At 57.0% G+C, this 12219-nt stretch overlaps 2 protein-coding genes across 2 annotated transcripts in view; one reads left to right on the top strand and one right to left on the bottom strand.

Moving 5' to 3' along the window:
* The first annotated feature begins 4104 nt into the window (after window positions 1-4104).
* Dyrk4 (dual specificity tyrosine phosphorylation regulated kinase 4) overlaps window positions 4105-12219 on the top strand; it is an 18421-nt gene continuing 10306 nt past the window's right edge. Inside the window, 4 exon segments of the mRNA XM_048335159.1 lie at window positions 4105-4191; window positions 4878-4907; window positions 8149-8229; window positions 8834-8950. Coding sequence (XP_048191116.1) covers window positions 4105-4191; window positions 4878-4907; window positions 8149-8229; window positions 8834-8950 — 315 coding nt within the window.
* The window catches only part of Akap3 (A-kinase anchoring protein 3), a 25325-nt gene continuing 21352 nt past the window's right edge, over window positions 8247-12219 (bottom strand). Inside the window, 1 exon segment of the mRNA XM_048335158.1 lies at window positions 8247-8262. The gene's annotated coding sequence lies outside the window, so the exon portion shown is untranslated.

Genomic DNA, 12219 nt, shown 5'->3' with positions numbered 1-12219 from the left:
ACGGAGCGGTCGCCCTCGCCCTCATTCCCCCGCCACTTTCCCTCCCCTGCCGATTCCCCGGCCCCCTCTGGGTGGCTGACCGGAGACGAGTCTCTCCTGCTTCCTCCTGCCCGGGCTGGGCTTTGAACCCCCATCCTTGGATCCCTTCCTCCCGAGGATCTAGGATTCCGGATTCCAGGAGTGAGCTGCCACGTCCCTGAAACAGAGTCTCGGGTTCCGACCCCCCCCCCCCCCAGTGCCTCCCTCCCACTTCTTTTTCTTTTCTTTGGGTGACTGCAGTAGCTCCACTGGTCACCCCGGGTCAAGAGACAGACAGAGAGAAGGGGGGTTGGCGAGGGGAGGAGGGGGGGAGGCAGGAGGAAAGGACCCATGGGCTTTAGGCTGATGTGAGAGGCGCCCGGGACCGGAGCATTCCCCTCTGGAGTCACAAAAAGGGGGAGAGGCGTTACTATGGCAACGGAAGAAGGGCCTGGCCCCGCCCTCCCCGAGGCTGGGCCGGGCAACTCCCCCCGGCTCCCCCCCGCCCCCACCCTGGCTCCCGAAGCCGCCGCCGCTGAGCCCCATGCAGCTCCCCGCGCCTCCCACCCCTACCCGGACAAAGTAAGGGGCACCCGGGACTTGGGGCGGAGGTGGGCACGGGGGGCTGGGGTGCGGTGGGCGTGTTTCTAAGGGGAAACAAGTGCAGGAAGAGTTGACTGCAAGCGCGGTTCCAAGAGGAGTGGAGGAGGAGGAGGGGTGCGGAGGCACCGGGAGAAGCCGCCTGGATCTTGTTCCCACCGGTGCACGCGCGCATGTGTGTGTGTGCATGTGTGTGTGAGTGTGCGCGTGCACGCACCTGTGTGCGCATCCGCTGGGCCGCACACACCAGCATACCTTCCGATCACCCCCAATACCAGGCTGGGGACGGGTGCGGTGAACTCCATACCCAAACCCAGGATTCCAGCCCTGACTTGGTTTCCCTCCCATCTCCCGCCCGGGTGTGCGTGGTGGTGCACGGATGAGCATCTGACCGCCATCGAGCATGTTCCCCCGACCCCCCCCCACCAGCACCGGGGACCCCAGAGCACAGGCCGATGGGTGAAGACCCCCCCCCCAACCCCCACGATCGGAACCCCTCCCCACCGCCTGCCTCTCCGGGTGCCACTGGCTCCCGTTCCAGGGAAGGCCTCCACGTCAGACTTAGTCTTTGTTTTCCTTTCAAAAGTGGCAAAGCACTCAGGCTTTCGGGGAACGTCTGAAGTCTAGGGAATCGGTGGCCTGGCCACCGTGGAGGAAAGGCCTGACCGGCCCATTCAGGCTCCAGACAGCTTGCCCCCCCCCCCCCCCGCATGTTTAAATGAGCTTTTAAATGAGCTTCCCGAGTGACTGGAGCGCCAGGTGCCGTGCCCTGGGTCTAGCTCGAGACATAATAGGTGGTCACGGAACGCGCGTGGGCTCTCACTGGCTCCGGGATTGAGGCCCTCTGTCCCGGCCCCCACCCCGACAGCAGAGGAAACCGGAAGCCAGATGCCAGCCACCCCTCCGCCTCCGCCCCCCCTCCGCCTCCGTAGTGTCATCTACCACCTGGCTAAACTCGCCAGGGACTCAGGACGGGAGTTGGGATTTTCGCCGAGTCCCAAGCACCACCGTGTGAGTTCAGTGTAGGGATTGGAATCAGCGAACGCAAATCCAGGTTGCAAAATAAAAAACACCACGCCTTCTAAACCGCGGCCACTGAGGGAGGTAACCATCTCCCTGTCTGCCTCACCCATGACCAGGACACAGCTAGACTAGAAAACTAAGACCACTTTAAGAGAGTGAGCCCCCCCCCCAGACGCAGACGCAGGAAACTAGCACAGGGCATACCTCCAGGAGCAATTTACTATGGGCGGAGATACCCCAAAGGATGCTGGGGAAAGAAGACCCCGGAAGAACAATGGGAGATGATGTGGTGCAGAAGAAACAAACCCAGGTCTTGAACTCTGAAGAACTCCTGAGGTGAAAGAATAGGTTTGTTCTTTGTACTTTTCAAACAAGAATGGGGATGTGCGGAGGACATTTTGCTCAGTCTTAACTCTCTAACATTTTACCAAGCACGTTACGTATGTTACATACGTTAAATGGATTGCCTGCACGTCAGAGTCAACGCTGGCAAGAGAACTATTTCAGGCCACCCGGACTATTATCAGGAGAACCAGTAGAAAGCATTCTTGCTCAGAGTGGGAAAGGCTTAAAAGTCTTGTGAGTTGCTGGGTGCTGGTGACTCAACACCTGACATCCCAGCTACTCAGGAGACTGAGATCCAAGGATCGCGGTTCAAAGCCAGCCCGGGCAGGGAAAGTCTATGACTCTTATCTCCAATGAATCACCAGAAAACTGGAAGTGGAGCTGTGGCTCAAGAGAGAGCAAAAAAGCCCAGGGAGGGGCTGGGGATATGGCCTAGTGGCAAGAGTGCTTGCCTCGTATACATGAGGCCCTGGGTTCAATTCCCAGCACCACATATACAGAAAATGGCCAGAAGTGGCGCTGTGGCTCAAGTGGCAGAGTGCTAGCCTTGAGCAAAAAGAAGCCAGGACAGTGCTCAGGCCCTGAGTCCATGCCCCAGGATTGGCCAAAAAAAAAAAAAAAAAAAAAAAAAAAAAAAAAAAAAAAAAAAGCCCAGGAGAGTGTCCAGGTCCTGAGTTCTAACCCCAGAATGGACAGACAGACAGACGGACAGACAGACAGACACATACACACACACACGAAAACAGATAAAGTAGAACATCCATACCAACATAAAGAAAAAGCATAAACCTCCTCTCTTCAAAAGCACCATGAAAAGACCACACCTATAAATCTTGGGCATTGGAGAAGAGGTGCAAGCTAAAGTATGGGGGGGAGGGTAATCCATTACGTTCATAAGATAATAAAGTTTCCCAAAATCTTAGTCATCTAGATGCAAGAGGATTTTAGGACAACTGACAAGGAAACTTCTCCGTGTCTTTTCATAATTTAAACATTGTGACATGCATGTATAAAAATAGGAAATAAAACCCGGGGGCTGGGGATATGGCCTAGTGGCAAGAGAGCTTGCCTCGTATACATGAGGCCCTGGGTTCGATTCCCCAGCACCACATATACAGAAAACGGCCAGAAGTGGCACTGTGGCTCAAGTGGCAGAGTGCTAACCTTGACTCAGGCCCTGAGTCTAAGGCCCAGGACTGGCCAAAAAAGAAAAGAAAACCCGGGGAAATTTGGGGGGGGGGGGGATGAGGGGAAGAAGAGTGATAAAGGGGGTAAGGTAAGGTTGATCTGAGACTCATGGAGTTCACAGAACCAGGAGAGCATGCTGAAAGCTGCAAGAGAGAACTGTGAAGTCGCCTATAGAGATGTCCTTATAGATGACGTACGTGTAGCTCTGGAAGTAACTTGCCGGCTGAGACTCCTCCGGCTCCGGCAAAGCTGCCCTTCCCCAGGGAAAGGGAAATGAAAACCTTCCGTGGGAAATCAAAGGAATTCGCGAAACCTGGGGAAATTCCTTCACCCAGGAGCGGAAGACAAGCACAACTCTGAAAATGTCCTGAGAGGAATCAGGAAAGTATCACTAAAGTCAAGGAGAGAGTAGTCGGAGGCGTGGCCCAGTTGGCAGAGCGCTAGCCAATGAGCGACTGTCAGGTCCCCAGTTTGAGTCCTGGTCTCACACAGACACACACACACACACACACACACACACACACACGTGAAGGGAGAATTTACGAAAGACTCAAAACATTACAGAAACATCCAAATCATAACCATGAATGGCAGAGTTCTTGATTCTCCAATCAAAACAGCACCGACATGAAGCTCTGCAGGTGGGCCTGGGCCTCCCGTCTCGCAGGGGGCCAGCGTGTGTGGCTCTCGGGAGATGAACGGGGTGCTGGGTGCCTCTTCACTGGGTGTTCTCCTCCCTCCTGGCTCCTTGCCTGTCTCTCCGCCACCTCGAAATCGAGGGGGAAAGTCTAACCTCCCCTCCGCGTTCCTTCACCTCCTCCCTCGAGGTGGTGGGAGGTTTGGATACGTTTCTCTCCTCCCACCAATGCTGCACTCTCTCTGTCTCTCTCTCTCTCTGTCTCTCCCCCCCCCTGCTGTGGCAGGACTCAAATGGATGCCAGAAAGCCAAAGAAGCCCAGTATGACTTCCTTCCCAATTTTGAAAACAAGAAAGAGACAAAATTTCACGTCTATGAAGGTAAGGAGTCTTGAATTTCAGCTGGAGGGGTAGAGGAGCCTGTATATCTATATCTGTCCGTCCATCTGTCCCTATCCACCCATTGATCTATCTAGATCTGTCTGTCTACCCATCCATCCATCTGTCCATCCATCTGTATCTGTCTACATCTGTCCCTATCCACCCATTGATCTATCTAGATCTGTCTGTCTACCCATCCATCCATCCATCCGTCTATCTATCTATATCTACCCACCCACCCACTTACCTGTGTGTCTGTCTGTCTGATCTGGCCTCTCACCTTCAAGTCGTCGCACGAAGGGGTCTCCATTCCACATGCCAGTTTGTGAGGACCAAGGGCTCTTCATCCCTCTCACCCCTTCCCTCCTTCTCCCCCGCCTCGCCACACCCCAACCCCTCCCCCTCGGGGGTCCCCTGCTTCCGCGTTTCACCCATCCACGTGGAATCGGACCACTGCGTCGGGACAATGTTTCCAATCCTCAATCATAAATCGCCCAGTTTGTTTGGTATGAACTTTTTTTTTGTTTTATTGACTAAATCAAGCACTACCCATAATGCATCGCTAAACACAGACAGACGGCCTCGAATGACGGGGCTCCCAGGTAGGACGGGCGGCAGCGCGCGGCGTTGAGTTTGGAGCAAATCTGGGGCCCGGCGCTTACTTCCTTCTCTCCCTTCTCTCCCAGGGGCCCTCTCTGTCCTCCGACATCTACATGGTAAGTTCCGGTGCTGTTCTTTGCACGCTCATTGCCGCTCTCGTTTGTTCTGTTTTGCTTTGGTACTGATATCAGTCTTGAGCTCAGGGCCTGGGCGCTGTCCCTTCTAGCTTTATTCCGCGCAAGGCTTGGTGCTCTACCACTTGAGCCACAATTCCACTGCCAGCTTTTTTTTTTTTTTTTTTGCTGGTTCGTTGGCTATAAAGAGTCTCACGGGCTTTTCCTGCCCACACTGGCTTCGAGCTGTCATCCTCAGCTCTCGGCCCGCTGAGGAGCTGGGATGCCAGTGGGTGCGAGCCACCGTTGCCTGGCCCGGCTGTGGTGTGTGTCCCGTGGTCGTGTCTTTTTTCTGGTATTGGGATTTGAACTCACACTCACTTGGATGCTTGCTTGCGGCTGGTATTCTGCCACTTGTGTGGGGGGAGGGGGCGGGGAGGAGGAGAGGGGGACGGATGGAGCACATGAGACAGATATCATCATCACGTGTCTCCTGAGGAAGCTTCTGGAAACAGTCTGGGGAAGGGCTGTGGAGAGAGGGAGAGATCACCGGTGGGGGTGGTGTGGGGCTGCGGTCTCTCCCCACCCTCAGTGGCTGCCCCAGTACTATAGTTTCCCGCAGGCAACGTGGTGTAACCAAGGTGCCGTGCCCTCCTTTGGACTGTCACGTTGACGAGCTGAGGTGGAAGGTTCCTGTTTAGTCAGCTTTCCCGGAATACCCGGGATCCCCCAGCGGGTGTCAGGGAGAAAGCTGGAGGGGCCACTCCAGGCTGGCCGGATCCCCGCCGTGTGGGGGCCCGTGATAAGGCCGTGGGCATGATACCCAGAGGGCGCCGGCTCACCTCCTGGCCGCTGGGAGAGGAAAGATTCAGGCCCACACCTCCAGTCACCTAACTTCCTCCCGTTAGGCTCCGCCCCATCGCCTCCAATCACCTAACTTCCTCTCACTGGGCCCTGCCCCATCACCTCCACCTAACTTCCTCCTGTTAGGCCCCGCCCCATCACCTCCAGTCACCTAACTTCCTCTCACTGGCCCCGCCTCATCACCTCCACCTAATTTCCTCCCGTTAGGCTCTGCCCCATTGCCTCCAGTCACCTAACTTCCTCCCGTTAGGCTCCGCCCCATCACCTCCAGTCACCCTAACTTCCTCTCACTGGGCCCCGCCCCATCACCTCCACCTAATTTCCTCCCGTTAGGCTCTGCCCCATTGCCTCCAGTCACCTAACTTCCTCCCGTTAGGCTCCGCCCCATCACCTCCAGTCACCTAACTTCCTCTCACTGGCCCCGCCCCATCACCTCCACCTAACTTCCTCCCGTTAGGCTCCGCCCCATCACCTCCAGTCACCTAACTTCCTCTCACTGGGCCCCACCCCATCACCTCCACCTAACTTCCTCCCGTTAGGCTCCGCCCCATTGCCTCCAGTCACCTAACCTCCTCCCGTTAGGCTCCGCCCCATCACCTCCAGTCACCTAACTTCCTCTCACTGGGCCCCGCCCCATCACCTCCACCTAACTTCCTCCCATTAGGCTCCGCCCCATTGCCTCCAGTCACCTAACTTCCTCCCGTTAGGCTCCGCCCCATCACCTCCAGTCACCTAACTTCCTCCCACAGGGCCCCGCCCCATCGCCTCCAATCACCTAACTTCCTCCCGTTAGGCTCCGCCCCATCGCCTCCGCCTCCAATCACCTAACTTCCTCTCACTGGGCCCTGCCCCATCACCTCCAATCACCTAACTTCCTCCCACAGGGCCCTGCCCCATCGCCTCCACCTAACTTCCTCCTGTTAGGCTCCGCCCCATCGCCTCCAATCACCTAACTTCCTCCTGTTTGGCTCCGCCCCATCACCTCCAGTCACCTAACTTCCTCTCACTGGGCCCCGCCCCATCGCCTCCAGTCACCTAACTTCCTCCCACTGGGCCCCGCCCCTAATTGTTCTGTCTGACAGGCAGCTGAGCTTTGAACCCCCAGGGCCCCGGGCTGGTGGAGGTGGCTGTAGATCCAGACCCCTGCCGGGCTGTATTTAGGGACACTCCCCCGGGGACCGGAGGATGAGCCCTAGAAGAGCGACGGGACATTGACGTTTGCATCCTGCGCGGCTTCCTCCCCCTCCCCCCTGCCCGTGCTGTGCACATTTCTCAGGGATCACTGGCAGGGAGATTCTGGAATGTTCAGTGAGCGAGAGAACTGGCTCCCTGGCAGGTGCTCCAGCCCCATGTATGGACAGCCGAGAACTTTAGAGCAATCCTCCCCTTCGTGGACCCCGGTCGTGCGCTCCGGACAATGCAGAAGGAAGCCATCCTCCTTCTGAGGGTTTAGTTTCTGTTGACGAGAGACTCCTTGTGGGAAACGGAGCGGAGCCCCAAACGGCCCTGTCTAGCCCGCACCCGATGCGGTCTGTGATTCCTAGCTGAGATCCACCGGGCGTGCTTGTTACCCAGCAGGAACCGGCGCTGGTAGGCCACTGTGAACGTGCGGAATTCCCTGACCTGCCCCCGCAATGCCCCTCGCCGACTCTGGGAGGCCAGCGAGGCGCCGTGTCCTGAGCTCGCATCGCAGCTCTGGGTCCTGGCTCGGGTAGACGGCAGGAGGTTTCTCCGCGGAAACTCGCCTGCTGCTTCCCACGGTGACACGGGGGTTTCCGGAAGGGCAGGCGCCGCGCTGGGCAAGTCACGTGGGTCAAGGCGTGGCTCATGGGACAGGAGAGTGTCACAGACGTCCCCGCCCAGGCTTCGAGCCTCAGCCCTCGCCTCCCGAGTAGCTGGGATGACAGGCGCGAGCCATCCGTGCCTGGCTGGGTGTTTTTTTTTAAGTGTGAACATCCTAGCACTACTGCCCCTCCATGATGGATACTTCTGGAAAGACGGTTTGCCTGGGTTGTTCCTGTCGTATTCTTCCCTCACCTCTGGTGACTCCTCTTGGGTTTGCGGGGCCAGAGAGTTGGCTTCTAATTCAGCCCTTCTTCCTCTTTGTTTTCTTTTGCGCAGGTCCTGGGACTTGAACTCAGGGCCCGGGCGCCGTCCCTGAGCTTTTTCGCTCAAGGCCGGCGCTCTACCACTTGAGCCACGGCGCCGCTTCAGGCTTTCTGTGGCTCCTGGGAGATGAGCGTCCCATGCCCTTTCCTTCCCAGGCTGGCTCTAAAACCCCTGATGCTTAGACCGCGGCCTCCTGCGTAGCTAGGACGCCAGGCTGGGGTGGCCGGGGGCTCCGCCAGGCGCGGTTACCGCTGTGCTCTGCTTGGTTCAGGTTGAGAGCAAGCCTCTGGTCCAGGTCCAGAAACCACCTCCCAAGAACAAGCATCTCAGAATGACCCGATTTTTGCAGAAGGTAGGACGGGAGTCTGCGCTCTGGGGGGGGGGGGGTGGAGGGGGGCTGGGGGGCGATGGGCTAGCCCCTCGAGCGCCTCTGTTGAGCTCTGCACGGGTGGCGGTGAGAACACTATCCACACCATCCTCCCGTCCCACCCCAGTTCAAATCATACCACTGATAGTCACACTGCCCCCACCCCCAAATTGGCAAACAAGCCAATCGGTGCAGGGGGGTCAAGGCCTGCCCCAGGTCAACCAGCCAGACAAGGGGAGCTGAATGGCGTACCAAGGAAAACCGGAAGGTTCTGCGCCCCCCTCCCCGCCCCAGTGGAAAAGGAGGGCGGTCCTCATGATAGCTAGCCCCCCCCCCCAGCCCCGATGGAACGCATTGCACCCCCATCTTTGCCTCACAAAGCCTGATGAGGTAGGCCCCCCCCCATCATTTTTGGTCTCCATAGTAGCGGTGAGGGCACAATCGGGGGGAGGGGGGCTCTGTTCAGTGTCCCCCCCCCAGCTCAGAAGGGGGTGAAATCGGCGTCCAAACCCAGCGCTCACCTCGCCGGGTGGACGCTCCGCTCCCAGAGTCTCCCCCAAGAATCCATCCCCGATCTCTCCTCCCGTAGAACACCAACTCCAGCGCCGCTTCCTTCCCTCTCGTGGATACTACGGGGAAGAAGAACACGGTTAACTTGCCATGTATCCGCAGCAAAATCCTTCCCAAGCCACCCGTGCTGTATAAGGTGAGCACTGTGTGTGTGTGCGCGCGCGCGCGTGTGTGCACACACAGGTGCAAGGCCCGAGTCCCGTCCAGAAGTAGATCCGGAAAGACCACGTCATGCTGTCATGGTGGTGGAGGAGGGGAAGGGACTCAGTATCAACTGATTAGGTTCTGGTCCTGATGTCAAACCCCCTGCAGTAATAATGCATGAAAGCTCGAGTCAACACCAGAAAGAGGTGCCTATCTGAAGACACGTACATGAGATATATCCATAGTTACTATATATATATGTATATAACTACACAGGACACGTACATGAGATATATCCATAGTTACTATATATATGTATAACTACACAGGACACGTACATGAGATATATCCATAGTTACATATCTCTATAACTACACACATAATCGTATATGCCCATATGTGTCTATATACATATAATCCTAGGTTCGCATCTATCTATCTGGATACACACAGGACCTGAATTTTAACTCTACGGGACTACTTCTGAGGAGAAGGGGGAGGGGGAAGGTAAAATGAAAGGCGGGAGGGGGTTGAACCATTTTGTGATACATCACAGGTCTGTATAAAACCAGCAGGAAGACGGTTGATCAGCGGGTGGGGAATGGGAATGGGGGTGGATTCAATCAGCTAATAAGGGAGATGATAGAGGGTCGATCTGTGGACGTCCGATTACTTGCGATGATGAAAACGGAACAGGGAAACCTGGTGAGATTCGTTTGCGAAGCGAGAGCGAAGGAAGGTGAGATTAATTGGAAAGCAATCGTAAACCTATGTGGGAACGTTACCTGCGAACCCCCTCTCCCTGCGTAACTAATGGAAGCCGATTAAATAAAAACAAGAAGGACAAAAAAACCAAACCAAACCTTGAACTGCAGGCACGGCTCAAGCGATAGATCACTTGCCTCGCAAGCCTAAGGCCCTGAGTTCAAAACCACCCCGCCCCTTCCCATCCCACCAAAGCATAAAGGAAAAGGTGAGCAAAGGCGCCGTTGACGTTGTCTCCGTGGAGCTGTCGTGACACACACGAAGATCTCGGGTAGAAATGGCAGAACCATACGCAACAGAATTGACTGGTTTCAAGCAGCGTTATGCACACAGAAGTCAAGTTCACGGACCCTAGTTGGCAGCTGGCCTGCTCCCAAACAGCAGAAAGCTGTCCTTCATTTGTCCTTCATCTCTCTCTCCCTTGCTTTCTCTGTGGACAGGACAATCGAAATTCACAGTCGGGTGCTGAGCTCGGAGTTCAAGGCTGCAGACCTACTATTCCACTCTGGCAGTAAGAAACCAGAGCCCAAGCCCGAGGAGAAGTCCCCGAGGAAGCACAAGGCCCCGCTCACAGCCGCAGGTAGGCCCTGGCGCCCCGGCAGGCTGCGGGCGGGCGGTGTGTGTGTGTGTGTGTATGTGTGTGTGTGTGTGTGTGTGTGTGTGTGTCCCGAGGCTTGAACTCGGGGTCTAGGCACTCACGGCCCTTGAGCTTTCTCGTGTTCAAGGCTGGCGCTCTACCACTTGAGCCACAGCTTCCACTTCCGGCTTTTGGGTGGCTCACTGGAGATAAAGCGTCTCCCGGACTCTTCCTCCCCGGGGCTGGCTTTGAACTGTCATCTTGGGCGCTTAGCGTCCTGAGTAGCTGGGATGACAGGCGGGAGCCCCTTTTCCCGGCTCATGGCTTCTTCTCTAGCTGGACCGACCCCCCCTCCCCCTTTCCAGGCTGCCTCACCCCAACTCACCCCATGACCCGTTGTTTCTTCCCTCGCAGAGGCTCTCAGGTTTTTCAAGAACCAGCTCTCCCCGTACGAACAGAGTGAGATTCTGGGCTACGCCGAGGTGTGGTTCCTGGGCCTGGAAGCCAAGAAGCTGAATGTGCCGCCCGAGAACTTCAGCACCTCCAGTTTCGACGATGAACACGGCTCCTATATGAAGGTGCGTGGCGGGGGGCGGGGCAGCCTCTGAGATTCCGGGCGTGGAGTCGGGGAGAGGGGACGGAGGTCCGATAGGAGTTCATGCTGAGCTATCAAGGACCAGGTGCCCCGAAGGATCCTAGAAGATCCTGGAAGTATTTTAATAATGGGAACGCGTCCGCTGAGCACTGTTCTCTCAGCCTGGAGGGGGGGGTTGGGGGAGGGGGAGAGGGGGCAGTGGGGGGAGAGAAGATGGGCTCAATCCTTTCATCAGGAATCTTACTAGAGGGAAGTCAGCCCAGAAGTGGGGGGAAGATGCTCCCCCCCCCAAGTCACGGGGAGGACCCTCTCCCTCTCCACTTGCGAGGAGTCTCTGTGCCTACAGAATCTGTCCATTCGCTCACCCAAGCATTGGCCCCGGAGAAAGTACTAGAAAGTACTAGGAGCTTCCGGGCTTGGCCAGCCAGCCTCAGCCCGGCTCCTTTCCCGCACATTTGCATAACAACGGGAGGGCCCAGGGTCTCCATTCCAATGCTTGTGCTAAGTACACAAGCTTTAACTAAGTGAAAGGCCTTTAAGCCAAGGGAAAGGCAGTTCAGCACTTCCCTTCCAGGAACTCTCATCAGCCCAGGGGCTCGAGCTCCCCAGGCCTCCCAACAGCGGCCTCCCTTTCCCAGCCTCCTGCAGAGCAAGCTGGGCTCTGAGTAAACCTACCTGTTCTCAGCGGAAGCACCTGTGGCTCGCGCCTGTCATCCCAGCTACTCAGGAGGCTGAGAGCCGAGGGCCGCGGTTCAAAGCCAGCCGGGGCCGGAAAAATCCATCCAGGAGACTCTCATGTCCAAGGAACCATTCAAAAAGCCGAAGTGACGCCGTGGCTCAAGTGGTATAGCGCCCGCCTTGAGCGGAAGAGCTCAGGGACCAGGCCCAGGCCCTGAGTTCGAGCCCCATTTAAAAACGAAGGCAGGGGAACACCTGAAATTCACACACACACACACACACACACACACACACACACACACACCACACCGGGCTCCTCCTCATCCAGAGGCGCGTCCTGTCTGCGGCCTTGTGCGTGGCAGTTGGGCAGGCTACCACTGCAGTTTCCGGTTCACTGTTGTTTGTGTCCGGGCTTGCTGGGCACCGCAGGCCGTTCTCGAACTCAACGCGGAGTCCCACGGACCCCCACGGGCCTGGGGCCGCAGACCTGCCCTACCACACAAGCAGAGATTCCCCGGGACTGTGAGAGGGACACCCCCCCCCCGTTCCTGTCCCGCATGGAGACACGGGGATCGTCCTCCCGCAGGTCCTCCACGACCACATCGCCTACCGCTACGAGGTTCTGGAGATGATCGGGAAAGGGTCC

Source organism: Perognathus longimembris, chromosome 27 (assembly GCF_023159225.1).
Source record: "Perognathus longimembris pacificus isolate PPM17 chromosome 27, ASM2315922v1, whole genome shotgun sequence".
Lineage (NCBI taxonomy): Eukaryota > Metazoa > Chordata > Mammalia > Rodentia > Heteromyidae > Perognathus > Perognathus longimembris.
This window is presented reverse-complemented; position numbering and strand designations above follow the sequence as displayed.